The 25,778-nt window shown below is 40.4% G+C and overlaps 1 protein-coding gene across 1 annotated transcript; it reads right to left on the reverse strand.

Moving 5' to 3' along the window:
- Positions 1 to 839: 839 nt before the first annotated feature.
- LOC309366263 (uncharacterized protein) lies at positions 840 to 24,227 on the reverse strand (the record flags this gene model as incomplete). Its single annotated transcript, XM_081904719.1, has 4 exons — positions 24,089 to 24,227; positions 22,374 to 22,472; positions 19,291 to 19,414; positions 840 to 921 (listed from the first exon to the last, which is right to left on the reverse strand). Exons 1-4 carry the CDS (start codon positions 24,144 to 24,146, stop codon positions 840 to 842), a joined length of 363 nt encoding a protein of 120 aa, XP_081760845.1. The 5' UTR covers positions 24,147 to 24,227.
- Between the last annotated feature and the right edge of the window lie 1,551 nt (positions 24,228 to 25,778).

The following is a 25,778-nucleotide window of genomic DNA, read 5'->3' on the forward strand; positions in this document are numbered from 1 at the left end:
TTGTTACTCTTGTGTTCTAACGCTGTAATGGAGAAACGCCCCTTCTCCTCTTCGCAGCCTCCTGTTCTCCAAGAACGCCGAAACCCGATACTTTGTCTCTGGTCCCTCTTCCCTCTCCCCCTTTTCTCCCAGGTTGCTTTCCTTTCTGTTGCCTTTTGGGGAGGGGGAGACACTTGAAAGGGAACCACGCAACCGCCAAGGCGACTCACTTTCTCATTCTCCCGCACTGGTGCCTCGCCGTGTCTGAGTTGATTTCGGACGTCGGTTGAACTCCGTTTATCTCTCTTTACTACTCCGAGACTTCCTTGTTATTCTTGGCTACAAAGTTGCAAGTATCGGAGTTCTTGGTTCTGAGAGCACACCGCTCTCCCTGCAAGCTCAGGGCTTCGCTATCTGAAGGTAAGTAATGGTTCCCCTCAACCTGCTAGACCTCTCCGCCACACTCTTCGCCTCTCCCGAGGTTACCTGGCAGCCGGGTTGGTCTTTCTCTGGCCGTGCTGGGGACTAGACCCTCTGAACACCCTTCAGAAGAGTTTGGGGGGGGCTCCGTGCCCTGGAGTTGCCCCTATCCTTCAAAATAGCTCGGGTTCACCCCTCCCAATGAAAACCCTGCTTGCGCTGGGATCGCGGTGAACCGGAAGCCCTCCTCCATTTCCTATTTTTTGTTAATTAATTTTTTTCTGTGCTTCCTTGCCACATCTTTCTTGTAAACAAATTATGTTCAATTTGCTCTTCAATAAAATTTGTTCAATTTTTATTTCTATTCACTTTATTATTTAGTCCATTAACATTCCATGTTCATAATTTCATAGCTATTTCTGTTCCTAATTACAGTTTTATTATATAGTCTTAGGATTGTGCTTCTTCTTCTTCTGCGGCTGCGGCTTCTTCTTCTTCTGTTTATTTAAATTTTGAGCCATTCTGTAATGAGTGTAATTAGAATTGGAAAACGTATAAATTGCAATGATATAAAGGTTAATTTCAAAAGTCATGAGGCAGGAGGGAAGGAAGTCAAGGGCAGTAAAGTGGATAATGGTGATGTGAATGCATAATATTAAATGGAAAATAAATAAAAATTATATATATATATATATATATGCTTTCGTAGATTTTCACGGGTACAGGAATGCAGGTTTTGGTGTCCTCGGGTGTCTTCCCGTGTAAAAGTTGGGGTGTCTAGGCGACGTTTCGACGAGGTCTCACTCGTCATCTTCAGGCTGGTGCTTTCGGCTTCTTGTTACTGGAACAGAGCAGGATCTCAGTGTTTGAGTTCCTATAAATACTGTTGAGGGGGTGTGGTGTATAGCCTCCAATGTTCTGGGCAGAGAGGAAGTTCCCAGGCTAGTGTGCCTTTTCTTCTTTTGTTCCTTAATTACTTGAGGGATATCTTGAGTGATTTCTTGAGTGATATCCTGAGTACCACTTAGGTGGGTCATTAGGTGTGGATTAGTTGCTAAAGTCTTTGTGTCTTGACCTCTTGAACTTTGTGAAGAGTTTTTCTGAGAAGATGGCTGTACTGCACTTAGTTGTGCAAGTAAGTGCAGTACAGCCATCTTCTCAGAAAAACTCTTCACAAAGTTCAAGAGGTCAAGACACAAAGACTTTAGCAACTAATCCACACCTAATGACCCACCTAAGTGGTACTCAGGATATCACTCAAGAAATCACTCAAGATATCCCTCAAGTCCTCAAGTAATTAAGGAACAAAAGAAGAAAAGGCACACTAGCCTGGGAACTTCCTCTCTGCCCAGAACATTGGAGGCTATACACCACACCCCCTCAACAGTATTTATAGGAACTCAAACACTGAGATCCTGCTCTGTTCCAGTAACAAGAAGCCGAAAGCACCAGCCTGAAGATGACGAGTGAGACCTCGTCGAAACGTCGCCTAGACACCCCAACTTTTACACGGGAAGACACCCGAGGACACCAAAACCTGCATTCCTGTACCCGTGAAAATCTACGAAAGCATATATATATATATATATATATATATATATATATATATATATATATATATGCAGGTTTTGGTGTCCTCGGGTGTCTTCCCGTGTAAAAGTTGGGGTGTCTAGGCGACGTTTCGACGAGGTCTCACTCGTCATCTTCAGGCTGGTGCTTTCGGCTTCTTGTTACTGGAACAGAGCAGGATCTCAGTGTTTGAGTTCCTATAAATACTGTTGAGGGGGTGTGGTGTATAGCCTCCAATGTTCTGGGCAGAGAGGAAGTTCCCAGGCTAGTGTGCCTTTTCTTCTTTTGTTCCTTAATTACTTGAGGACTTGAGGGATATCTTGAGTGATTTCTTGAGTGATATCCTGAGTACCACTTAGGTGGGTCATTAGGTGTGGATTAGTTGCTAAAGTCTTTGTGTCTTGACCTCTTGAACTTTGTGAAGAGTTTTTCTGAGAAGATGGCTGTACTGCACTTAGTTGTGCTCTGGCTTGGCTTCGTGTATAGGGGCGAGCTGTGGTTTTGTGGCCTGTGTCAGCCAGATCTGTGTAGGGATTGCAGGGGGGTGCAGCATCCGGAGGTGCCACCATGGTTTGGCTACTGGATGGTGTCTGTAATTTATCTGTGGAGAGGGTCTGGGTTTGGGTCTGGTGTGGTTGATTGGTGATGGCGTTCTGTGTGCCTCTGGATCTGGTGTCAGTTTTTGTGGGGAGGGCTAATTTCCAGATGTCTGGCAAGCGGGATGTGTCGTCACGCTTGTTCATGTTGTGAGGGTGTTTCTCTATCTCGATGGCTTCCATGATTATTCTCTTGTGGTGATGCTCTGGCTGACACAGGCCACAAAACCACAGCTCGCCCCTATACACGAAGCCAAGCCAGAGCACAACTAAGTGCAGTACAGCCATCTTCTCAGAAAAACTCTTCACAAAGTTCAAGAGGTCAAGACACAAAGACTTTAGCAACTAATCCACACCTAATGACCCACCTAAGTAGTACTCAGGATATCACTCAAGAAATCACTCAAGATATCCCTCAAGTAATTAAGGAACAAAAGAAGAAAAGGCACACTAGCCTGGGAACTTCCTCTCTGCCCAGAACATTGGAGGCTATACACCACACCCCCTCAACAGTATTTATAGGAACTCAAACACTGAGATCCTGCTCTGTTCCAGTAACAAGAAGCCGAAAGCACCAGCCTGAAGATGACGAGTGAGACCTCGTCGAAACGTCGCCTAGACACCCCAACTTTTACACGGGAAGACACCCGAGGACACCAAAACCTGCATTCCTGTACCCGTGAAAATCTACGAAAGCATATATATATATATATATATATATATATATATATATATATATATATATATATATAAAAGAAACCGGTGTAGCTTCTCTAAATCAGGGACATCCCAGGAAAATAAGGACACTTGAAGGGCCTGTGAGTAACAATGTGGAGTGAACTTAAATTTATTTTGAAATTCTAAGTAAGTAAAATAATAATACCAGAACATTGCAAGAGGCACCACTGATATCTGTAGAGCTATTAAAGGTGGAACCCAAGATATTTCCTGTAAAATATCATGCGGAACAACAGAAGACCACGCAATTGCACAATTGTCCGTCTGAATGTCAAGAGTTTTTGGCTTTCAGAGAGAATGTGTGAAGAGAGCAGAAGGTTTGCACATAAAAGCCTGACCATAGTATCCCAGCCCACAAAGCAGACTTTCATAGTGTAAAAGCTTGAATGGCGCTTCAGATTATATACAGCTAGAAACCTCCATGTAGTCAGGAACCCAGCATTATCAGGGTTCCGGATGATGTGGAGGTTTCTAAGTGCACTCTTCTGAACATTCTTAGAACCCCCTTTATGAACTTTTCCTTTAATGTTGCAAAGTCAGCTTAGTGCTTGTGGAATTGGGACCCTGGCGAATGGGCTTGCTTCTGCATCCTTGAACATTCACCCACTCCCACATGAAAACATGCAAGTTGTTTTAATGTTTTAAAACATGAAAGCGGAGTTAACAAAACTCGTAATATGGCCATGGTAACTCTGTAATTGTTTTCACAGGATGAGAGTCTACTATGGGAGGAGGTATTGGCTGGGGAAGGTTTTGGTCGAGGAGGTTCCAGCTGAGGACATATTGACCAAGGAGACATTGGATGAGGAGGTTATACTATTTCCATTCTGAAATGGAAAATAAACGTGACCCAAGCTAAAGATGCACCTCTTTATCCTGACCTTTGACACCTGAGAAACAGACCTTAGGTGTAACATATAACTCTGGATTATTATTAGATAGATAGATGATAGATATAGATAGATAGATAGATGATAGATAGATAGATAGATGATAGATAGATTAGATAGATAGATAGATAGATGATAGATAGATAGATGAGAGATGAGATGATAGATAGATAGATAGATGATAGATGATAGATAGATAGATATAGATAGATAGATAGATAGATAGATAGATAGATAGATAGATGATAGATGATAGATAGATAGATAGATGATAGATAGATAGATAGATAGATAGATAGATAGATAGATAGATGATAGATAGATAGATAGAGAGGAGAGAGAGAGAGAGAGAGAGAGAGAGAGAGAGAGAGAGATGATATAGAATCATAGAATCATAGAATCATAGAGTTGGAAGAGACCACAAGGGCCATCGAGTCCAACCCCCTGCCAAGCAGGAAACACCATCAGAGCACTCCTGACATATGGTTGTCAAGCCTCTGCTTAAAGACCTCCAAAGAAGGAGACTCCACCACACTCCTTGGCAGCAAATTCCACTGTCGAACAGCTCTTACTGTCAGGAAGTTCTTCCTAATGTTTAGGTGGAATCTTCTTTCTTGTAGCTTGGATCCATTGCTCTGTCAGCTTCTCTGGAGCAGCAGGAAATTAATAATTGTCGGGATTTACGCACCAAACGGAAATAAGACTGATTTCTATAGATCATTGGAGGAAAAACTATTTGAGTGCATGGACCAAAAAATCGTAATAATGGGAGATATGAATGGTGTGGTATCATTGGAAATGGATAGATTAAGAGAGGCAAAGAATAAAGAAGGGAAATTGCCTAAGACTTTTTTTACGATGATGAAGAACTGTAACTTGATTGATATCTGGAGAATTAGGCACCCCCTGGAGAAGCAATTTACTCATTATTCAGTACCGAATCAGTCAATGTCAAGAATAGATCAAATTTGGGTTTCAAATGAACTGACACCAAGAATCCAACAAATTGAAATACAAGTCAGAGTGATCTCAGATCACAATCCTATAGAATTGGAGTTAAAAGGCTTTGAAGAGAGATCATTTAGGTGGCGATTGAATGATAATTTGTGGGACGATCAGAAGATGGTCGAAAAAGCGCAAAAGAAATTATCTGAATACTTTATGGATAATGTGGACAAAGGTACCAAAATGAGCATTGTTTGGGACACAAGCAAAGCAGTAATGAGAGGCTTATTGATTCAACAGAATGCATTGAAGAAAAACAATAAGGAAAAAAGGATAAAAGAAATTTCAAGACAGATCATGGACTATGAGCAAAAACTGATCAGAAAACCCAACAATTTGAAAATAAAGCAGGAAATAAAGACTTTACAAACACAATTTGCGATGATAATAAACAAAGAAGTTGAGTGGAACATTAAAAGGTTAAGACAGAAAAAATTTGAATCAGCAAACAAGTCAGGAAAATTGCTTGCATGGCAACTGAAAAAAAGAAAGGAGCAGAATACAATTAACAAAATTAAGATAAATGGAGAAGAGACAACCGACCCGAAAGAAATAAGAAAAGGATTCTCTCAACTTCCGGAGGCGGCGCGTACGGTAATGGCTGCCCGCTCCTAACAGGGAGAGGGAAGCTCCGCTGAAACGAGTCGTCCGCTGCGGCGAAGCGGAGACCCACTTAGGAAAACCACAGGCAGCAGAAGCCTGTGGTCTTGAGACCCGGCGGGCGCCAGGAGCAGCCCCCAAAACATTGAAGGGACCCCGTAAGGGGCTCCGGATCGCGGAGGGGGTAGCGGCGCTGTGGGTCGTTTCGCATTCAACGGAGCGAAGCCGCGTTGCTGTTGCCGGTGAGCGCTGACCTTTCTTCTTGAAACTTTTGAATTCGGAAAGCAACAACCCGTGAGTAATTTGGACTTTACAAACTTTAAGACCCTAAAAGACTGAATTTGGCTGAAAGCGGAGTGACGATAAACAGGAAGTCTGTCTTCCGCTGACACTGAACTTGAAAAGTAAAGAGCTGGAGGAGTGGAGACTAAGAGCAACGTTTTAACTAACCGATCTGGCACCTATTTAAACTGTTTTTTTTTGGGTGGATTAAGGACTTTAAGTGACTGATTTTCGGATTTATATTGGGACAAGGATACCTTTCTTCTGTTGAATTATAGGATTATAAGTTAAGCAAGAAACCCAGGTGCTGGAGCTGCCTGAGCAACTGAGCAAACTTGGATACTTTGAATCTAAACTTTGAAATATTCTGAGGGAGTTTGAACTTGCTACATTGAAACATCTGTTGTCTAAGCACTGTTAGAAACATTGTTCTGTTTCAAGTACCAACTCTGCTAAAATCTATCTTTGTGAAGGTCCCTGGACATTGATCCAGATTTATTAATTTGATTGGATTTGACTTCTTCCCTAAGACATTTTAAGCTCCCCCTAGAGGGATTTGGACTTACAGCAGTGACTTTGCTTTACTTTCTTTTTCCCGGCCTCCTGCTTGACTGTTATTATTTGGGCCGTTGCTTTCTCATGGGAACAACTCAGCTTGACCTTGGTCTTTAGATAACTTTAGAATGAGTGGCACAAGAAAAAGGGGAAGAACCAGACAAACAATTCTAACTTTATCTGCAGCCTCACAGCGTAGATCACTGTGCCTGCTTTGCCTTCCACTTTACCTCCTGAGGAAGAAACGGCTTCCCTGTCACGGGCAGGGGAGGGAGAAACTGAGGAACTACGACTGGAAGATATGGCCTCAGGAGCAAGTGGCTCTATTTTAGAGAAAATTTTTGAAAAATTGGAGGCTTTGGACAGAAAGGTTGATCAGCAAACAGCTAAAATTGACCAAAATACAGAAAGTTTGAATAGATTAACTGGACAAGTTGCACAGAATGTTCAATCTATTGGAGAATTAAAGGAGGCTGTAGGTGAAAATCGGAAATTGGCAGAGGATACTAGCCAAAGACTGGGAGAGCTTGAAAAAGAGGTAAGACCACTCAGTAAACAAGTAGGAGAACATCAGATTCTATCTTTCTATGACAGAATTGCGGAACAGGGAGGCCAACTTGAGGATACGGTCAATACCAGAAGTGGAAGAAGGCAACTTAACTGAATTTCTGACTAAAGAATTTTCCAAGTTCTGGAACCTAGAGGAAAAAGACTTCAAAATAATATCTGCTTTCAGGCTTGGAAGACTTATAAGGAAAGAGAAGCCCAGAGACTGCTTGATAATACTGAGATCAAAGGAGGAAAGGGACAAGATTTTAGGCCTGCACTACGGAAAGTCACTGGACATTTTGGATAAAAGAATTGAAATTTACAAGGATATTCCTAAACAACTGTTGGACCTCAGATCTGACTATTTGGAATTAGTAAAACTGTTGAGGAGCAACTCAATTATCTTCAGGTGGGATTTTCCCCAAGGATTATCTTTCACCTTCAGAGGGAGGAAAATCAAAATTAGAACGCCGGAGGACAGAGATAAGTTTTTGACTGCACACGGAGAGGACCTTCACAAAGGACTTGGATTACCCCCAGGGCCTGATCCTCCAGGGGAGCCTGCACCCCCGGATCCTCAAGAACCGGAGAACAAGGTACCACCCCAGCAAGAATAATCAGATTTATTCAGGATGTCTCTGCAACTTTTGAGTTGGAACATAAATGGCTGTAACATTCCAGAAAAAAGGAAAAAAATCTTCCACATATTAAAAAAGGAACAATTGGACATCATCTGCTTACAAGAAACACATGTGATTAGGCTCCACAGAAAAGTGTTAATAAATAAAAGACTCGGACAGGAATTTATATCTTCGGACACAGTAAAAAAGAGAGGCGTGGTGATATACGCAAAAGAGAGCCTTTCACCTAAATTTCTGTTTAAAGATGAACATGGAAGAATCTTGGCAATAGAAATACAACATCAAGGAGAGAAAATCTTGATATTAGGAATTTATGCTCCAAATGAAGGGAAATCGGAATTTTATAAGAAGTTGCATGAGACAATGCTGGACTATCTGGACTACAACAACATCATCATGATGGGAGATATGAATGGGGTCGTATCAACTAACATGGATAAGTCACAAAACCAAAATGTTACTAAAGATGGAAGACTACCAAAGACCTTCTTTGAAATGACAGACAATATGGACTGGATTGATATTTGGAGAATGAGAAATCCCCTGGGAAGGGAAGGAACATTCTTCTCTGAAGCCCAACTGACTTGGACAAGAATCGACCAAATATGGATAACTAGAGGTCTGGCACCCAAGATTAGAAGGGTGGAAATCTGCCCAAAGACATGCTCCGACCATAACGCACTGAGAATGGACATGACACTTATTCCAACCGGTTCCTTTAGATGGAAGATGAATGATGGCCTGTTTAGAGATCAGGAGATTGTTAAGAGGGCCCAAAAAGCTCTAAAGGACTATTTTGAGACTAACATGAACACTATGGTGGAAAAAAGAACTATCTGGGACACAAGCAAGGCCGTGATGAGGGGGTTCCTGATACAACAGAATACCGTAAAGAAAAGGAAACAAAATGAAAGGAAGGATAAAATCTTGGAAAAATTTAAAGAGTTAGAGAAGAAGCTAAGATCTAATCCGAAGTCTCAGCCGATTCTGAGAGAAATTAAACTTCAACAAGCACAATATTCTAAACTGATAAACCAAGAAGTAGAATGGAAGATCAAATTAATGAAACAAAAAACTTTTGAATCGGCTAACAAATGTGGAAAACTGCTAGCTTGGCAGTTGAAGAGGAGACAAAAATTAAACACAGTGACAAGTTTAGAGATTGAAGGAAGAAGTATTCAGAACCCCGGAGAGATTAGAAACTGTTTCCAGAGATATTTCAAAAAATTATACACTCAAGGGCCACAAGATGAAACTGAGATTAAGCAATTTTTGGGGGAAAATGGATTAGCAAAGCTGTCAGAAGAAAACAGAACAATCCTGAATGGCAAAATAACACGACAAGAGATTGAATTGGCTATCCAGAACATGAAACAGGGCAAATCCCCAGGGCCAGATGGGCTGACCTCCAAATACTATAAGACACTGAAAGACTATCTGATACAACCATTGATGGAGGTCAGCAACGAAATTATGGAGGGGAAGAAGGCGCCGGAATCGTGGAAGGAAGCTTTTATCACGTTGATACCAAAATCAGAAACTGAAAAGACACAACTTAAGAACTACCGTCCCATCTCCCTTTTAAATGTGGATTACAAAATATTTGCAGATGTTTTGGCAAGCAGATTCAAGAGGGTTTTAAACGAAGTAATTCATAAAGACCAGGCAGGCTTTCTCCCAGGCAGACATATGTTTGCTAATATAAGGAATATTATTGATATACTGGAACTTTTACAAACAGACATAAACACAAAAGCAGTTTTAATTTTCATAGATGCGGAGAAGGCCTTTGACAACATATCCTGGAAGTTTATGAAGGGGAACTTAAAAGAAATGGGAGTGGGTCGGGGGTTCGAGAATGGGATTGATGCAATATATTCAGAACAAAAGGCTAAATTGATAGTTAACAATGTGGTTACAGAAGAGTTTAAAATTGAAAAAGGAACATGACAAGGCTGCCCGATTTCCCCGCTGTTATTTATTTCAGTCCTGGAGGTGCTCCTGAATATGATTAGAGGAGACCGGTTGGTGGAAGGGATTCAGGTCGGAGCGAAACAATATAAACTTAAAGCCTTTGCAGATGACCTAGTATTGACATTGCAGGAGCCAGAATCTAGTACGAAAAAAGTATTACAACTGATTCAAGATTTTGGTCGGGTGGCGGGATTTAAATTAAATAAACACAAAACTAAGGTGTTGGGGAAAAACTTGACAGACACAGAGTCGGAACGGTTTCAGAGAGAGACAGAATTAATTGTGGTCAAGAAAGTGAAATACCTAGGGGTAAACATAACAGCAAAAAATCTGAGTTTATTTAAAGATAACTATGAAAAATGTTGGTCGGAAATTAAGAGAGACTTGGATAGTTGGTCAAAATTAAAACTTTCATTGTTAGGCCGAATAGCTGCCATTAAGATGAGTGTATTGCCAAAAATGTTGTTTTTGTTTCAAACATTACAAATTGTAGACAAAACGGAGTGCTTCCGGAAGTGGCAGAAAGATATCTCTAAATTTGTCTGGCAGGGCAAAAAGCCCAGAATTAAGTTTAAGATATTAACGGACGCGAAAGAAAGAGGGGGCTTTGCCCTGCCAGACTTAAAGTTATATTATGAAGCCGCAGCTTTCTGCTGGCTAAAAGACTGGCTACTTCTAGAAGACACGGACGTGTTGGATTTGGAAGGTTTTAACAATGCATTTGGATGGCATGCATATTTATGGTATGATAAGGTTAAGATCAACAAGGCCTTCAAGAACCATATTGTCAGGAAAGCATTATTTAATGTCTGGATAAAATACAAAGACTTATTGGAAAATAAAACTCCGAGGTGGCTGTCACCCCTGGAGGCCAAGGCCCGAAAAAGACCCAATATGGAGGCCAATTGGCCAAAGTATTGGGAAATATTAGAAAGAAACGGAGACAATTGGAAATTGCAGAGTTTGGAGAAAATGAAAGATAAAGTGCGAGACTGGTTACACTATGCTCAGATTAAAGAAGTGTTTAAGAATGACAAAAAGTTAGGATTCCAGGTGGAGAAATCGAAATTGGAAACAGAATTGTTAGAACCTAAGACCAAAGTACTTTCAAAAATGTATAATTTGCTGCTGAAATGGAACACACAAGACGAAATGGTTAAATCGGCTATGATAAAGTGGGCTCAGGATATTGGGCATAACATTATGTTTGAAGATTGGGAAAGGTTGTGGACCACAGGGCTGAACTTCACTGCATGTAATGCTCTGAAGGAAAATGTAATGAAAATGATATATAGATGGTACATGACCCCAGTTAAATTGGCCAAAATATACCATTCGTCTGATAATAAATGTTGGAAATGTAAGGAAAACGAAGGAACATTCTTTCACCTCTGGTGGACTTGCCCCAGAGTGAAGGTCTTCTGGGAAATGATATATAATGAGCTGAAAAAGGTGTTTAAGTATACCCTTACCAAGAAACCAGAGGCCTTCCTTCTGGGCATTGTCGGCCAGAATGTGTTAAAGAAGGACAGAACATTCTTTATGTACGCAACAACGGCAGCAAGGATACTCATTGCTAAGAACTGGAAAACTCAAGATCTACCCACACTGGAAGAATGGCAGATGCAGCTGATGGACTATATGCAACTAGCCGAGATGACTGGCAGAATCCGAGACCTGGGAGAGGAGAGGGTTGAAGAAGACTGGAAGAAATTCAAGATTTATCTACAAAAGTACTGTAATTTGACTGAATGTTAACAAGGATGTCAGAGTAGAAATAATTGTCTACCATCAAATTAGATTTGAGTTTAATGATAAGGGGAAATAAGGAAAGTATATATTCTTTTTTGGAGAAAGGAAGAGACTGTATTTAAATGAATGGATTTAAGATTATAAACAAAATGATAATTTGCTTGGAAACAATTTTACAATGATGCAAGTGGGAGCGGGAGACGTGAGGGAGTCCAAAGTAGTAACAAAAAGATGTTAAATAACCAATGTTGTTTATTAAATATGCATTTGTATTAAAAAAACCTTAATAAAAAAATTAAAAAAAAGAAAAGGATTCTTGGACTTTTATAAGCAATTATATAAAAACAAAGAAAGGAACAATAAGAAGAAAATAGAAAGATATCTAAGAGAGAAAATGGTGCAAAAGATCCCGACAGACCAAAAAGACCAGCTGAATGCCCCAATAGAAAAAGAAGAAGTAAAAGAAGCGATAAAGGAATTGAAAAGAGGGAAAGCCCCAGGTCCGGACAGGTTCACATCTAGTTATTATAAAGAAATGAAAGAGGTGCTGACGACCCCATTGACCGCCGTTATGAACAATATTCCCAAATATTGTTCTTTTAAAAGAAAGAAAGAGACATTCCAGAAACGTAGAAAGAAGCATATATAACATTAATCCCAAAACAAGACTCTGATTTAACACAAGTTAAAAATTACAGGCCTATATCACTTCTGAATACAGATTATAAGAACTTTGCAGGAATCCTAGTGAAGAGACTGAAAAAGATATTAATAAAGATTATTCACAAAGACCAAGCAGATTTCCTACTAGGCAGACAACAGAGAGATAACATAAGAAATATAATTAATGTCATAGAATATCTGTCTGATAGGAGACAGATGAAGAAATGTGCATGCACACGAAAGCTCATACCAAGAACTGACTTAGTTGGTCTTTAAGGTGCTACTGGAAGGAATTTTTTTGTTTTGACTATGGCAGACCAACACGGCTACCTATCTGTGTCTGATAGGTGTGATAAACCAGCGACTCTAATTTTTGTGGATGCAGAAAAGGCCTTCGACAACATAATTTGGGAATTTATGTTGAAAAATTTAGAACATATGGAAGTTGGTCAAGAGTTTTTCAATGGCATAAAGGCAATCTATACAGAACAGAGAGCAAAATTAATAGTTATCACTGAAGATATAAAAATATTTAAAGGAACAAGACAAGGTTGTCCACTATCGCCATTGTTATTTATAATGGTTCTGGAAGTCTTTTTAAATGCAATTAGACAAAACAAGCAAATAAAGGGGGGTAACAGTAGGTCAAAATGAGTATAAAGTTAAAGCCTTTGCCGACGATTTGGTACTGACTATGGAAGAACCAACAGAAAGTATAGAGGAGGTATTGGATGAGATGGATAAATTTGGTACGGTGGCAGGATTCAGATTGAACAAAAGAAAGACAAAAATGATTGTAAAAAATATGGATCCAAATATGATTGAATTAATGCAACAACGAACTGAGATAGAGGTGGTGAAAAAGGTTAAATATTTGGGAATTTGGGTAACAGCCAAGAATATTGATTTATACCAAAATAATTATATCCCGGTTTGGAAGGGAATAAAGAAGGACCTGGAGGTGTGGGCCAGAATGAAATTATCATTTTGGGGAAGAATCTCTACGATAAAAATGACGGTGCTACCAAAGATGTTATTTTTATTTCAGACCATACCCATACTAAAGGGTATAGGAATTTTTAATGAATGGCAAAAAGTGATCTCAAGGTATATCTGGCAGGGGAAGAAGCCTAGAATAAAATTTAAATTACTGACGGATGTGAAAGAAAGAGGAGGCTTCGCCCTGCCAGATATGAGACTGTATTATGAAGCAGCCTGTCTTTGTTGGTTAAAAGAATGGATAAAGTTAGAAAATAATGAATTATTAGATCTTGAAGGATTTGATAACAGATTTGGGTGGCACGCGTACCTTTGGTGTGACAAAAAGAGGGTTCATAAAGGATTTGGAAACCACATCTTCAGGGGTTCATTAATAGAGGTTTGGGAGAGATACAAAAATATACTGGAACCAAAAGTTCCACACTGGCTGTCCCCGTTAGAGGTCATAAGTGCAAAGAAGACTAATATGAGAAACAAATGGGCCACCTATGGGGAATTGATAACTAATGAGGGAGGAAAATGGAAATTGAAGCCATATGAACAAGTCAAAGATTTAGTTTATGATTGGTTGCACCACTACCAAGTAAATGAAATATTTAAAAAAGATCTGAAGGAAAAGGGTTATGTGGAAAAAGAATCAAGTTTCCAAAAGGACATTATAAATAATGAGTATAAAACTCTGTCAAAAATGTACAAGATATTGCTGGAATGGAATACAAAAGATGAAGAGGTTAAATCGGTAATGATACAGTGGGCAAAGGATTTTGGGTACAACATTCAATTTGAAGATTGGGAAAAACTATGGAAAGAGCATTTAAAATTTACGGCATGTACCACACTGAAGGAGAATGTGATGAAAATGTTTTACAGATGGTATATGACACCTGCAAAATTAGCAAAGATGTATAAGGTTGATAACAAATGTTGGAAGTGTAAAGACAAGGAAGGGACATTCTTTCATCAGTGGTGGGAATGTAAGAAAGTGAAAAGTTTTTGGGAAATGATATATAATGAGTTGAAAAAAATGTTAAGATATACTTTTGTGAAAAAACCCGAAGCTTTTCTCTTAGGTATGATAGGAAAGGACATCAGAAGAAAGGACTGTAAGCTTTTCCAGTATGCGGTAATGGCAGCCAGAATCCTGTTGGCCCAGAAGTGGAAACAAGAGGAAATACCGACGATAGAAGAATGGAGACTAAAAATGATAGACTATGCAGAACTGGATAAATTAGCTGGGAAAATTAGATATACCAAAGATCAAAAGTTCATCGAAGACTGGGGGAAATTGTGGATTATCTGAAAAATATATGTGGTGTGAATACAACGCTAGTGGGATTTAAAGAGGCACTGTAAAAAAAGAAAATAAGTATTGTTTATTAGAAATAATGGGCAGCAGTTCAAATTAATTGGCAAGGGGAAAAGATAATAGTAGTGGGGATATATGCGCCGAATGTCAACAAGTCAGAGTTTTTTAGGAGGTTAGAGGGAAAGTTATCCGATTATGCTGACCAGAAAATTATACTATTGGGAGATATGAACGGCGTGGTGTCGTTAGAGCTGGATAGGCTAAGGGACACGAAAGGCACAGAAGGAAAACTACCCAGAACCTTCTTCTCTTTGGTACAAAATTGTAATTTAGTGGATATTTGGAGATTTAAATACCCCCTGGAAAAACAACATACTTTCCACTCAGAACCCAATGACTCTTTCTCAAGATTAGACCAGATATGGATTTCGGCAGAATTAATCCCAAGAGCTGCAAGGGTGGGGATCCAGGCTAAAACAATTTCCGACCATAACCCAATAAAAATGGAACTGAAAGGGCTAGAAAGAAGGACAAATAGATGGAAAATGAGAGACTATTTATTGGACGACCAAGAGATAGTAGAGAAAGCCCAAAACAGGTTAAAGGAATATTTTGAAGACAATCTAGGTAAAGGTACAAAACCAAAGGTGGTGTGGGATGCAGGCAAGGCGGTGATGCGGGGCTTCTTTATCCAACACAATGCAATTAAGAACAATAAGAGAGAAAGAGGGAAAAAAGAAATTTTACAACAAATATTAGAGAATGAACAGAAATTAACTAAAAATCCCCAAAATAAGAAAATAAAAGAGAACATTAAAGTCTTACAATCCCAGTACACGATGTTGATAAATAGAGAGATAGAATGGAAAGTTAAAAAATTAAGACAAAGGAACTTCGAGTACGCTAATAAATCAGGGAAGTTATTAGCCTGGCAATTAAAAAAAAGGAAGGAGCAGAATACAATAAATAAAATTGAGGTGGAAGGAGAAGAGATAAGCAAGCCCAAAGAAATAAGGAAGGCCTTTTTGGATTTTTACAGAGGACTCTTTAAAAACACAGAAAGGAATAACATGAGAAAAATAGAGAGATATTTAAAAGCTAAGAACATCAACAAGATCTCCTCAGCAGAAAAAGAGAAGCTAAACGCTCTAATTGAGATAGAAGAAATCAAAGCAACAATTAAAAATTTAAAAAATGGGAAAGCTCCAGGCCCAGATGGGTTTACTGGTAGATACTATAAGGAGATGGAACCAGCTCTACTGACCCCATTGCAAGAAGTAATGAATAACATCCTCAAAGAAAGAGAACTACCAGAGACGTGGAAGGAAGCATTGATCACATTAATTCCTAAACAAGACTCAGATTTACGACAAATTAAAAACTATAGACCGATTTCCCTGCTAAATATAGACTACAAGATCTTTGCGGGAATCCTAGCAAAGAGATTAAAGGACATTCTGATAGAAAGTATACACAAAGACCAAGCCGGCTTTTTGACGGGCAGGCAAATGAAAGACAACACAAGAAACATAATAAACATCATAGAATACTTAACAGATAGGTGCGATAAACAAGGTGTGTTGTTATTTGTGGACGCCGAAAAAGCGTTCGATAATGTAATCTGGGATTTCCTGCTGAAACAATTGGAATATATGGAGGTGGGCACCGAATTTTATAATGGGATAAGAGCCATCTACACAGAACAGAAGGCAAGACTCATAATAAACAATGTAGAGACTGAAGAAATAACAGTAACTAAAGGAACAAGACAGGGATGCCCACTGTCCCCTTTATTGTTTGTAATGGTGTTAGAGGTCTTACTTAATTCTATAAGAGACAACAAAAAAATAAAAGGAGTAAGGGTAGGTCAGAACGAATATAAAATCAAAGCTTTCGCGGACGACCTGGTGGTAACATTGGAGGATCCATTAGACTCAATAAAAGAGGTGCTCGAAGAATTCAACCAATTTGGTAAAATAGCGGGTTTTAAACTTAACAAAAGGAAAACAAAAATGATAGTTAAGAACATGTACAAGGACAAAGTTGAAGAATTACAAAGAGAAACGGAACTAGAGGTGACTAAGAAGGTGAAATACCTAGGAGTATGGGTAACGCCAAAAAATATAGACTTATTTAAAAACAACTATGAAACAGTATGGAAAGGAATTAAAAAAGACATAGAAACGTGGGGCAGGCTCAGATTGTCATTTTGGGGTAGAATAGCCACAATCAAAATGTCCGTACTTCCAAGAATATTATTTCTTTTCCAAAATATCCCCGTGATTAAAGGTACTAGGATATTCAAAGTCTGGCATAGGGAGATTTCAAAATTTATCTGGCAGGGGAAGAAACCCAGAATAAAATTTAAATTGTTGACAGATGTGAAGGAAAGGGGAGGCTTCGCCCTGCCAGATTTGAAACTATACTATGAGGCATCTTGCCTATGCTGGGTGAAGACATGGATTAATCTGGAGGATAGAGAAGTGCTGGACTTAGAAGGTCATGATAACCGATTCGGGTGGCACGCCTACCTGTGGCACGGGCGGAAGAGATCGCACAAGGAATTCGGAAACCACATATTCAGGGACCCACTGACTGAGGTATGGGAAAGGTACAAAGACGTGCTAGAACCTAAAACACCCCACTGGCTGTCACCATTAGAAGTTATGTCCGTTAAAAAGACCAATATGAGGGCTAACTGGGCCACATACGAACAACTGTTAATGAAAGAGGAAGGAAAGTGGAAAATGAGGCCGTATGAGCAGGTCAAAGACCAAGTTTATGATTGGCTCCATTACTTCCAGACAAATGATATGTTCAGGAAAGATTTCAAAGATAAAGGATACGTTGACAAAAACTCTAGATTCCAAACTGAGATCCTGGAAAATAATACAAAAACTCTGTCTAAAATGTACAATCAGTTACTGGACTGGAACCTAATTGACGAGGAAGTTAAGTCGGTAATGACACACTGGGCCAAAGACTTTGGCCGTAACATCTATTTTGAAGAGTGGGAAAAACTATGGAAACAACATCTTAAGTTTACGGCTTGTGTGTCACTTAAGGAAAATTTAATGAAAATGTTTTACCGCTGGTATATGACTCCCATCAAACTAGCCAGAATGTACGGATCCTGTAACAAATGCTGGAAGTGCAAGGAAAGGGAGGGGACATTCTACCATATGTGGTGGGAATGCCAAAAGGTTAAAGGGTTTTGGGAGAGTGTGTATAATGAAATAAAGAAAATCTTAAGTTATACTTTTGCTAAAAAACCCGAGGCATTCCTGCTGGGATTGGTAGGAAAGGAGATAAAAAGGAAAGACTATAAGCTGTTCCAGTACGCAACAACGGCAGCAAGGGTCCTGTTAGCCAAAAACTGGAAATTAGAGGGTTTGCCGACAATAGAGGAATGGAGATCAAAATTATTAGACTACGTGGAGATGGATAAGATGACAGGGAAAATCAGATATATAAAAGACCAGAGGTTTATAAAAGATTGGGAAAGTTTTACGGAATATCTGGAAAATCTAAGCGATGGTCAGATAACACTAGTGGGTTTTAAGGGAGCTCTGTAAGAAACAAAGGGTACTGTCTAAAGGAAAACAGAGGAACCAGAATGATCAACGGCACTACAAAAGAAGAAATGCGGAACTATTGGCTTTTATTAACACGGATGATTTGTGGAAAGGTTGAAGGAAGCCACTTTGTAAACTATGTAAACATTAAGTGGAATATTATAGTTTTGTTTTGTATTTTGATCCATGCAAATCAATAAAAATTATGTTGGAAAAAAAAGAAAGAAATAATGGGAGTAAGGAGCAAAAATGGCAATACGAAAGAAGGGAATGTGTATTAAAGGTATAACTACGGATGATTGTCAGAGACGCTGAAGGAAGTAAAAAAATAACTATGATTTGTTGTATGCGGGATTAAACGAAAAATTGGATGGAAATTTATAAAATGTATAACAATAAAAATTATTATAAAAAAAGAAAAAAAACAATTCTATGGTTAAAAAAAAACAACCTTTCTCCCTCCTCTATGTGACATCCTTTTATATATTTGAACATGGCTATCATATCACCCCTTAACCTCCTCTTCTCCAGGCTAAACATGCCCAGCTCCCTTAGCCGTTCCTCATAAGGCATCGTTTCCAGGCCTTTGACCATTTTGGTTGCCCTCCTCTGGACACGTTCCAGTTTGTCAGTGTCCTTCTTGAACTGTGGTGCCCAGAACAGGACACAGTACTCCAGGTGAGGTCTGACCAGAGCAGAATACAGTGGCACTATTACTTCCCTTGATCTAGATGATGGATGGAAGGAAGGAAGGAAGGAAGGAAGGAAGGAAGGAAGGAAGGAAGGAAGGAAGGAAGGAAGGAAAGAAAGAAAGAAAGAAAGAAAGAAAGAAAGAAAGAAAGAAAGAAAGAAAGAAAGAAAGAAAGAAAGAAAGAAAGAAAGAAAGAAACTATTGGCTCTAACCTCAAAGATTTGCTAATAATTATATCAACCAAAAAGAGGAAATGATAGCCTCTCCAAAATTATTTAATCTTCTTCAGGCCTTTGAAGCAAATGTGTGAAAAGAATAGTGAGGTCACACATTCAATTCCTGCAACCTAGATCACTGTCTGCATAGAAGACTTGCATGCATTTAGTTTGGAGTCCTGAACAGAGCTTCAAATTATGGTCAGTAGAATACAGGTAGAAGCATCATCATCATGGACTGCATTGTTAGGCTTCTGATCTTATGGAGTTTTCCACAATATTTGGACTTACACTTTTCTGCAGCAATATACACCATTCAAATTGCTTCGGACAAACTCCCTTGTCCAAAAACACAACATCTTTATGGAGTTGCAACCATAATTATTGCATATAGAGTTGGTCTGAGTTTTGGGTCCTATGGAACAGCAAAATGAATTTATTTATTTTAAAGCCATTTTGTATACCTGATTAGGTCTACTTAAATCATACATTATAAGTAAAACCCAAATCTCTTCTCTCTCTCTCTCTCTCTCTCCCTCCTAAGTTTTTATACCCATTTTGCAGTTGTGTTACATAAGCAAAATCATATTCAACAAGCAAAAAAATTACAACTTTCCACTCTGGAAATAACTTCACCCTTGTGATAATAACACTTCCCACACAAAAATGGTGAACATTTCTATAAAGAGGAAATACAAAATTATTAATATTATTTGAGTATCATCTGAAACGTGTGGAGGAGGGCAACCAAGATGATCAGGGGAGCTGGGTATGTTTAGCTTGGAGAAGAGAAGACCTAGAGGAGTTATGTTAACCATCTTCAAATGACTCAAGGGCTGTCACACGATAGAGGGGGAAAGCTTGTTTTCTCCTGCTCTGGAGGGTAGGAATTGAACCAAAAGCTTCAAGTTACAAGAAAGGAGTTTCGAATACACAGCAGGAAAATCTTTCTGAAAGTAAGTGTTCAGCAGTGGAACAAACTCCCTCGGGAGGTTGTGGACTCTCCTTCCTTGGAGGTTTTTAAGTAAAGGTCGGGTGGCCATTTGTCTTTAGCAGAGATTCCTGCATTGCAGGGGATTGGACTAGATGACCCTTGGGTCCCTCCCAATTCTATGATACGATGATACTATGAAATCCATGTGTCAGGGGCTCAGGAGCAGAGGCACAGGGGAGAGAGGGAACGGAGAGCGAAGGGGAAGAATCTGGGGGCAGCGTAGGGGAGTATGACAGTGGCCCGAGCGATTCAGAAGATTCCCAGAGGGGGGCGCCGATGGCCAGGGCAAGGGGGGTCCCAGGGGGGACACACCAGAAGCAAGGGGCCAGCGGGGATTCCCAAAGCAGCAGCGGGAGATCAGGACCAGTTCCCCCACCAGAGCGGAGTGGGGGGGAAGAGTCCCATGTATCAGGGCCAGCGTCTCCTCCAGTAGGGAGAGAAGATGAGTCAGGGCTGGCCACGCCTCTATCGCAGAGTGAGGGAACGGAGGGGAAGTCAGGTCCAGCTAGCCCTCCCGAGGGGGGAAGCAGTGACAGGAGCAGTGTAACGGTCAGGAGAAAGGTTGCTGGCTGGGCGCGCGCGCCAAGTTCAAATGTACAGGCGCGCGGGACAGCAGGAAGCTCGGATTGGGAGCCAGGTCCTAAAGCACGCCGGAGGCAGGGGGAAGAATCCGGGGACTCAGCATCAGAAGAGTCCAGAAAGGGCAACACCCCAGCGGGCAGGCGGACCCAGAGGAGGAAAGAGCAGAGGAGGAGGTGGAGCAAGGCTAGAGTCTTAAACTGGTGTCTGGGGGGAGGAGATTCAGACGGAGCTTCGGCGGTCTAGGTTCCAAGACGTAGAGCTGCGCGCCGCAGCTTTGGAATGGAAACTGAACTTCAATAAAGACTGTTGTATATAACAAGAACCGGCGTTGGTCCTTTGTGAGCTGGGACCTCGGGCAGCTCTGACACCATGTCTTCAACTTTCTGGCATATTTGTAAGGACAATAAAGCCCCACTGCCCTTCATGTGCTTTATTCTTCCTGCCAGTTGCAACATGTGTGTTAGCTTTTCAGTGAGGCCTGTATACCATACTAATCTATTCCAAGATTTTAAAGTAGCCCTTTTAAGAACTTTCCAGAAGTTCTTGACAACCGTATATGCTACTACCAGAAGAAATCCAATTAAAGGTCCTGATTTTGATTTATAAGTAAGTTTGGTAATGTGGTGGGAGTGTAAGGTAATCAAAATCTTTTGGAAAATGATATATAATGAAATGAAAAAGATGTTTAAAATAACCTTTCTTTAAAATCCAGAAGCTTTTTTATTATGAATTATAGGTACCAAATATCAACAGCCTTAGATATGCAGATGACACAACTTTAATGGCTGAAAGTGAGGAGGAATTAAATAACCTTTTAATGAGAGTGAAAGAGGAGAGCGCAAAATAGGATCTGAAGCTTAACATAAAAAAAACCTAAGATAATGGCCACTAGTCCCATCACCTCCTGGCAAATAAAAGGGGAAGAAATGGAGGCAGTGAGAGATTTTACTTTCTTGGGCTCCATGATTACTGCAGATGGTGACAGCAGTCACAAAATTAAAAGACGCCTGCTTCTTGGGAGAAAAGCGATGACAAACAACATCTTAAAAAGCAGAGACATCACCTTCCCAACAAAGGTCCGTATAGTTAAACCTATGGTTTTCCCAGTAGTGATGTATAGAAGTGAGAGCTGGACCATAAGGAAGGCTGATCGCCAAAGAATTGATACTTTTGAATTATGGTGCTGGAGGAGAGTCTTGAGAGTCCCATGGACTGCATGAAGCTCAAACCTATCCATTCTGAAGGAAATGAGCCCTGAGTGCTCACTGGAAGGACAAATCCTGAAGCTGAGGCTCCAATACTTTGGTCACCTCATGAGAAGAGAAGACTCCCTGATGTTGGGAAAGATGAGTTTCCCATCTTTCCAAATCCCATCTACTAACATGAGTTTGACCAAACTGCAGGAGTCAGTGGAAGACAGTAATGCCTGGCGTGCTCTGGTCCATGGGGTCACGAAGAGTCGGGCATGACTAAACAACTGAACAACAATAGGTACCAAGATTCCAAGGGACCAGCAAATAATTTTTATGTACGTGACAACAGCTGCACAGATGTTGCTAGCTCAGAGATAGAAGGGAGAAACAATTCCAACCAAGGAAGAATGGCAAACAAAATTGATGGACTAGGCTGAAATGGCAAAATTAAATGGGAAGCTCAGAAACAAAGAGGACAAGAACTTCAGAAAAGAATGAGGAAAATTTATAATAATTTTAGGAGACCATTATAAGCAGATGAAAACATTAGCAGGATTTTAACCACACTTGCAATGTAACAAAAAAGCAAGTTCAGTAATATTCACCTGTTTCATAGCAGCAATATAAACCTCTTAGACTGCTTCCAACATAAGTCCTTGTCCAAATGCATTCCTTCTTTATGAGGTTCCTATCAATTGTGAGTCCTGCGAAACAGCAAAAGAAAAGAGAAAACAAGTTAAAATTAAGCCTTTTTGCGTAACTAGTCAGGGCTACTTCAAGCATACTTTAATAAGTAGAACCCAACAATTTCACTCTCCTTTTTTGGGGGGGGCTAACCTTTTATTGTCATTCCGCAGTTGTGCTACATAATCCAACTTGTTATCAACAAACAAAAAAACTACAACTCCACCCTTGCGATAATAATAGTTCCCGTGAAATAATGGTTCCTATAAATAGGAAATATAAAACTACTACTGTTATTTGGTTATCATGAAATCCACATGTCTTCCACTTGGTGGCATATTTATAAAGACAGTAGACTTTCACTACCCTTCAGCAAAAGTGTCCTTGTGTTTTATTCATCTTGCCAATCATAATGTGTGTGAGCTTTTCCGTGAGGGCTGTATGCCATACTCATCAATACAAAAAAAATAAAAAATAAAGTAGCCCTTTTAAGAACTTTCCAGAAGCTCTTGATGATCATATATGCTACCACGAGAAGAAATCCAGTTAAAGGTTTGTCAGTAAAGTCCTGATTTTCACTTGTAAATAAGTTCAGTAGTGCCAACTCAAATATTCCACTTGGGGCTGGCTCACACATGCACACAATCTTTGGCAGACAATGGGAATGATGGTATTAGTGTGTGCAAAAAGGACAATGCAGAACAAACAAGGTGAAGCACATCTTCATGTTGCTTCAGATAATTTCAATGGTAAAAATTGTCTATGGCTTGCATGAGTAAAAAGCTGCCAATTTAGTTCACAGAATCTCCTGTTTTAAATATGTGTCCGTACCTAAAGCCCACGCCTTATGATTAAACAATACCACCACCCCCCAGTGCAAAATAAATGATATTGAACATCACCGGCATCCTACAAGCAATTGCTGACATGGGAAGAGAAGTAAAGCAAGGTGGAATTCTTTCTCCTGGGTGATGCTGAATCTGTTGTGCCGGAGAATTTCTCCACAGCGTCCTAAACTCTTGGTCTGCAGCTAATTTTAAGCAGAATTTTGTCTCCATGAAGAAGGAATACAACTTACCGCACCCAAAGGCTCACTCCTGAACCAAGTCCCAGGCAAAAAGACTTCTCTTACCTTCTTTTCCATAGGGTGAGCAGCCATACTTTCATATAGCCCTCCCAACAGGCAATGAGTCTTGAACCGGGGACTGTGTCTTTGCTTTCATAAAGCACAGGAGAACAAAATAAGATGTGCTTAGCAGGGGAGAGGGGTTCGGTTCTATGATGGGATTGAGAAGGGAATCCTTGAGAGTTCAGATTAGCCTCGCCAGCACCACTAGTCTCCAGTTCTTTATCCCTATCATACTTATTGTTTATGAAGCTTGTATAGTGGTACCTCAGGTTACAGACGCTTCAGGTTACAGACGCTTCAGGTTACAGACTCTGCTAACCCAGAAATACTACCTCGGGTTAAGAACTTTGCTTCAGGATGAGAACAGAAATCATGCTCTGGAAGCGCGATGGCAGCATTAGCTAAAGTGGTACCTCAGGTTAAGAACAATTTCAGGTTCAGAATCGACCTCCAGAGCGAATTAAGTTCTTAACCCAAGGTACCACTGTATGTCTGTGTATGACTTACCTGCAGCAAGAAAGAGACCCTCAAAAAGAAGTATCGGAGCAAGGTAAGAGTTCCTCATGGCACCTCAATGCTGAGAGAAAAAGAGAAAGAGAGATTATAAGATATGAATGCCAATGTGCACTTCCAGTTCTAATGAAGCAGGTAGATCAGCTGATTTAAATATTACCGACTATGAGAGTGATTAACATTCCTTCCTGTGGGTGAACTCTTCCCCCACCCCCTCACACACATTGTGCTTGGAAAATACTGTTGTGAGTTGCTCTGCAAATGGAAATGCATGAGCAAGGCTCAGCCAGTCTCCTTCCCTTTCATAAACTATGACTGGTGAAGCCTTGTTTCCCCCAAACTGGGAAAGCCGTTATGGAAACTGCTCTGCCATTACAGAGCATCAGACCAGGTTCAATCCCAGGCATTTCCAGGTGTGACTGGGAATGGCTCTTTCCTAAAACCCCAGAAAGCTGTGTCTCTGTCTTTTCTTCGACATTTGACTGTCTTTACTTCTTACCTCTCTTTCTGGTTGTGGTTAATGAGCTTCCACCAGCTCACACCAAAAACCATTTATTGTTTCCATGCACCTCAGTTGAGGTTTCGTTGTTTTGCTTCCCAAAGTACTACTCAATTCCGAGCCAACCTTTCCCCTAAAGAAACCAATGAAAGAAAAGGAATAATACAATCATTAGAGAAGAGTGTTAGTGATGTAGGAAGCTGCCTTATCATACCATTCATTCATCTAGCTCAGTATTGTGTAACCAGCTGGAAGCGACTCTCCAGGGTTTTTCCTACCTGGAGATGCCATCAATAGAAGTTGTGGTGTCCTACATGCATACAAAGCAGATTTTTTTTTGACTGAGTGCTATTTTTCTAGAAAAAGAGGTGCTGGAACTCACCATGGATGCCTCCCTTGTTCTCTTATAATGGCAATGGCGCCCACGTGAGAGGTGCTTGAGTTCCAGCGAGTTTGGACTAGAAAAAAGCCCTGGTTATATCCCTCCCAACAAGAGGAGGGGAGGGATCAGAACAAAATAAGAACGGGGCCCTCCAAGACCTTTTATGAATGGTCATGGGGCATTCCTAAGATAAGGTTTTTGCAATTTTCCTTGTTTTAGAAAGGCGGGGAACACTAGCTAAGTCGTTACCCAGTGTTGACCCTATTTCTAAATGCACCAGTTTGGTTAGGCCTACCTAAACATGGGGACCATAAAGAAGGCTGATCGCCGGAGAATTGATGCTTTTGAATTATGGTGCTGGAGGAGACTCTTGAGAGTCCCATGGACTGCAAGAAGAACAAACCTCTCCATTCTTAAGGAAATCAGCCTGGAGTGCTCACTGGAAGGACAGATGCTGAAGCTGAGGCTCCAATACTTTAGCCACCTCATGAGAAGAGAAGACTCCTTGGAAAAGACCCTGATGTTGGGAAAGATGGAGGGCACAAGGAGAAGGGGACGACAGAGGACGAGATGGTTTGACAGTGTTCTCAAAGCTACCAGCATGAGTTTGACTAAACTGCGGGAGGCAGGGGAAGACAGGAGTGCCTGGCGTGCTCTGGTCCATGGGGTCACAAAGAGTTGGACACGACTAAACGACTAAACAACAACAAACATGAGGGCAGATTTTGCAAAAATGATGATGTTTATATTTTGACTTGATCCTTATAAAATTCAGAATTAGAGAAAGTGTAATCAAGGTCTTG

This window comes from Podarcis melisellensis (assembly GCF_964234715.1).
Source record: "Podarcis melisellensis genome assembly, chromosome: 3".
NCBI classification, from domain to species: Eukaryota; Metazoa; Chordata; class Lepidosauria; order Squamata; family Lacertidae; genus Podarcis; species Podarcis melisellensis.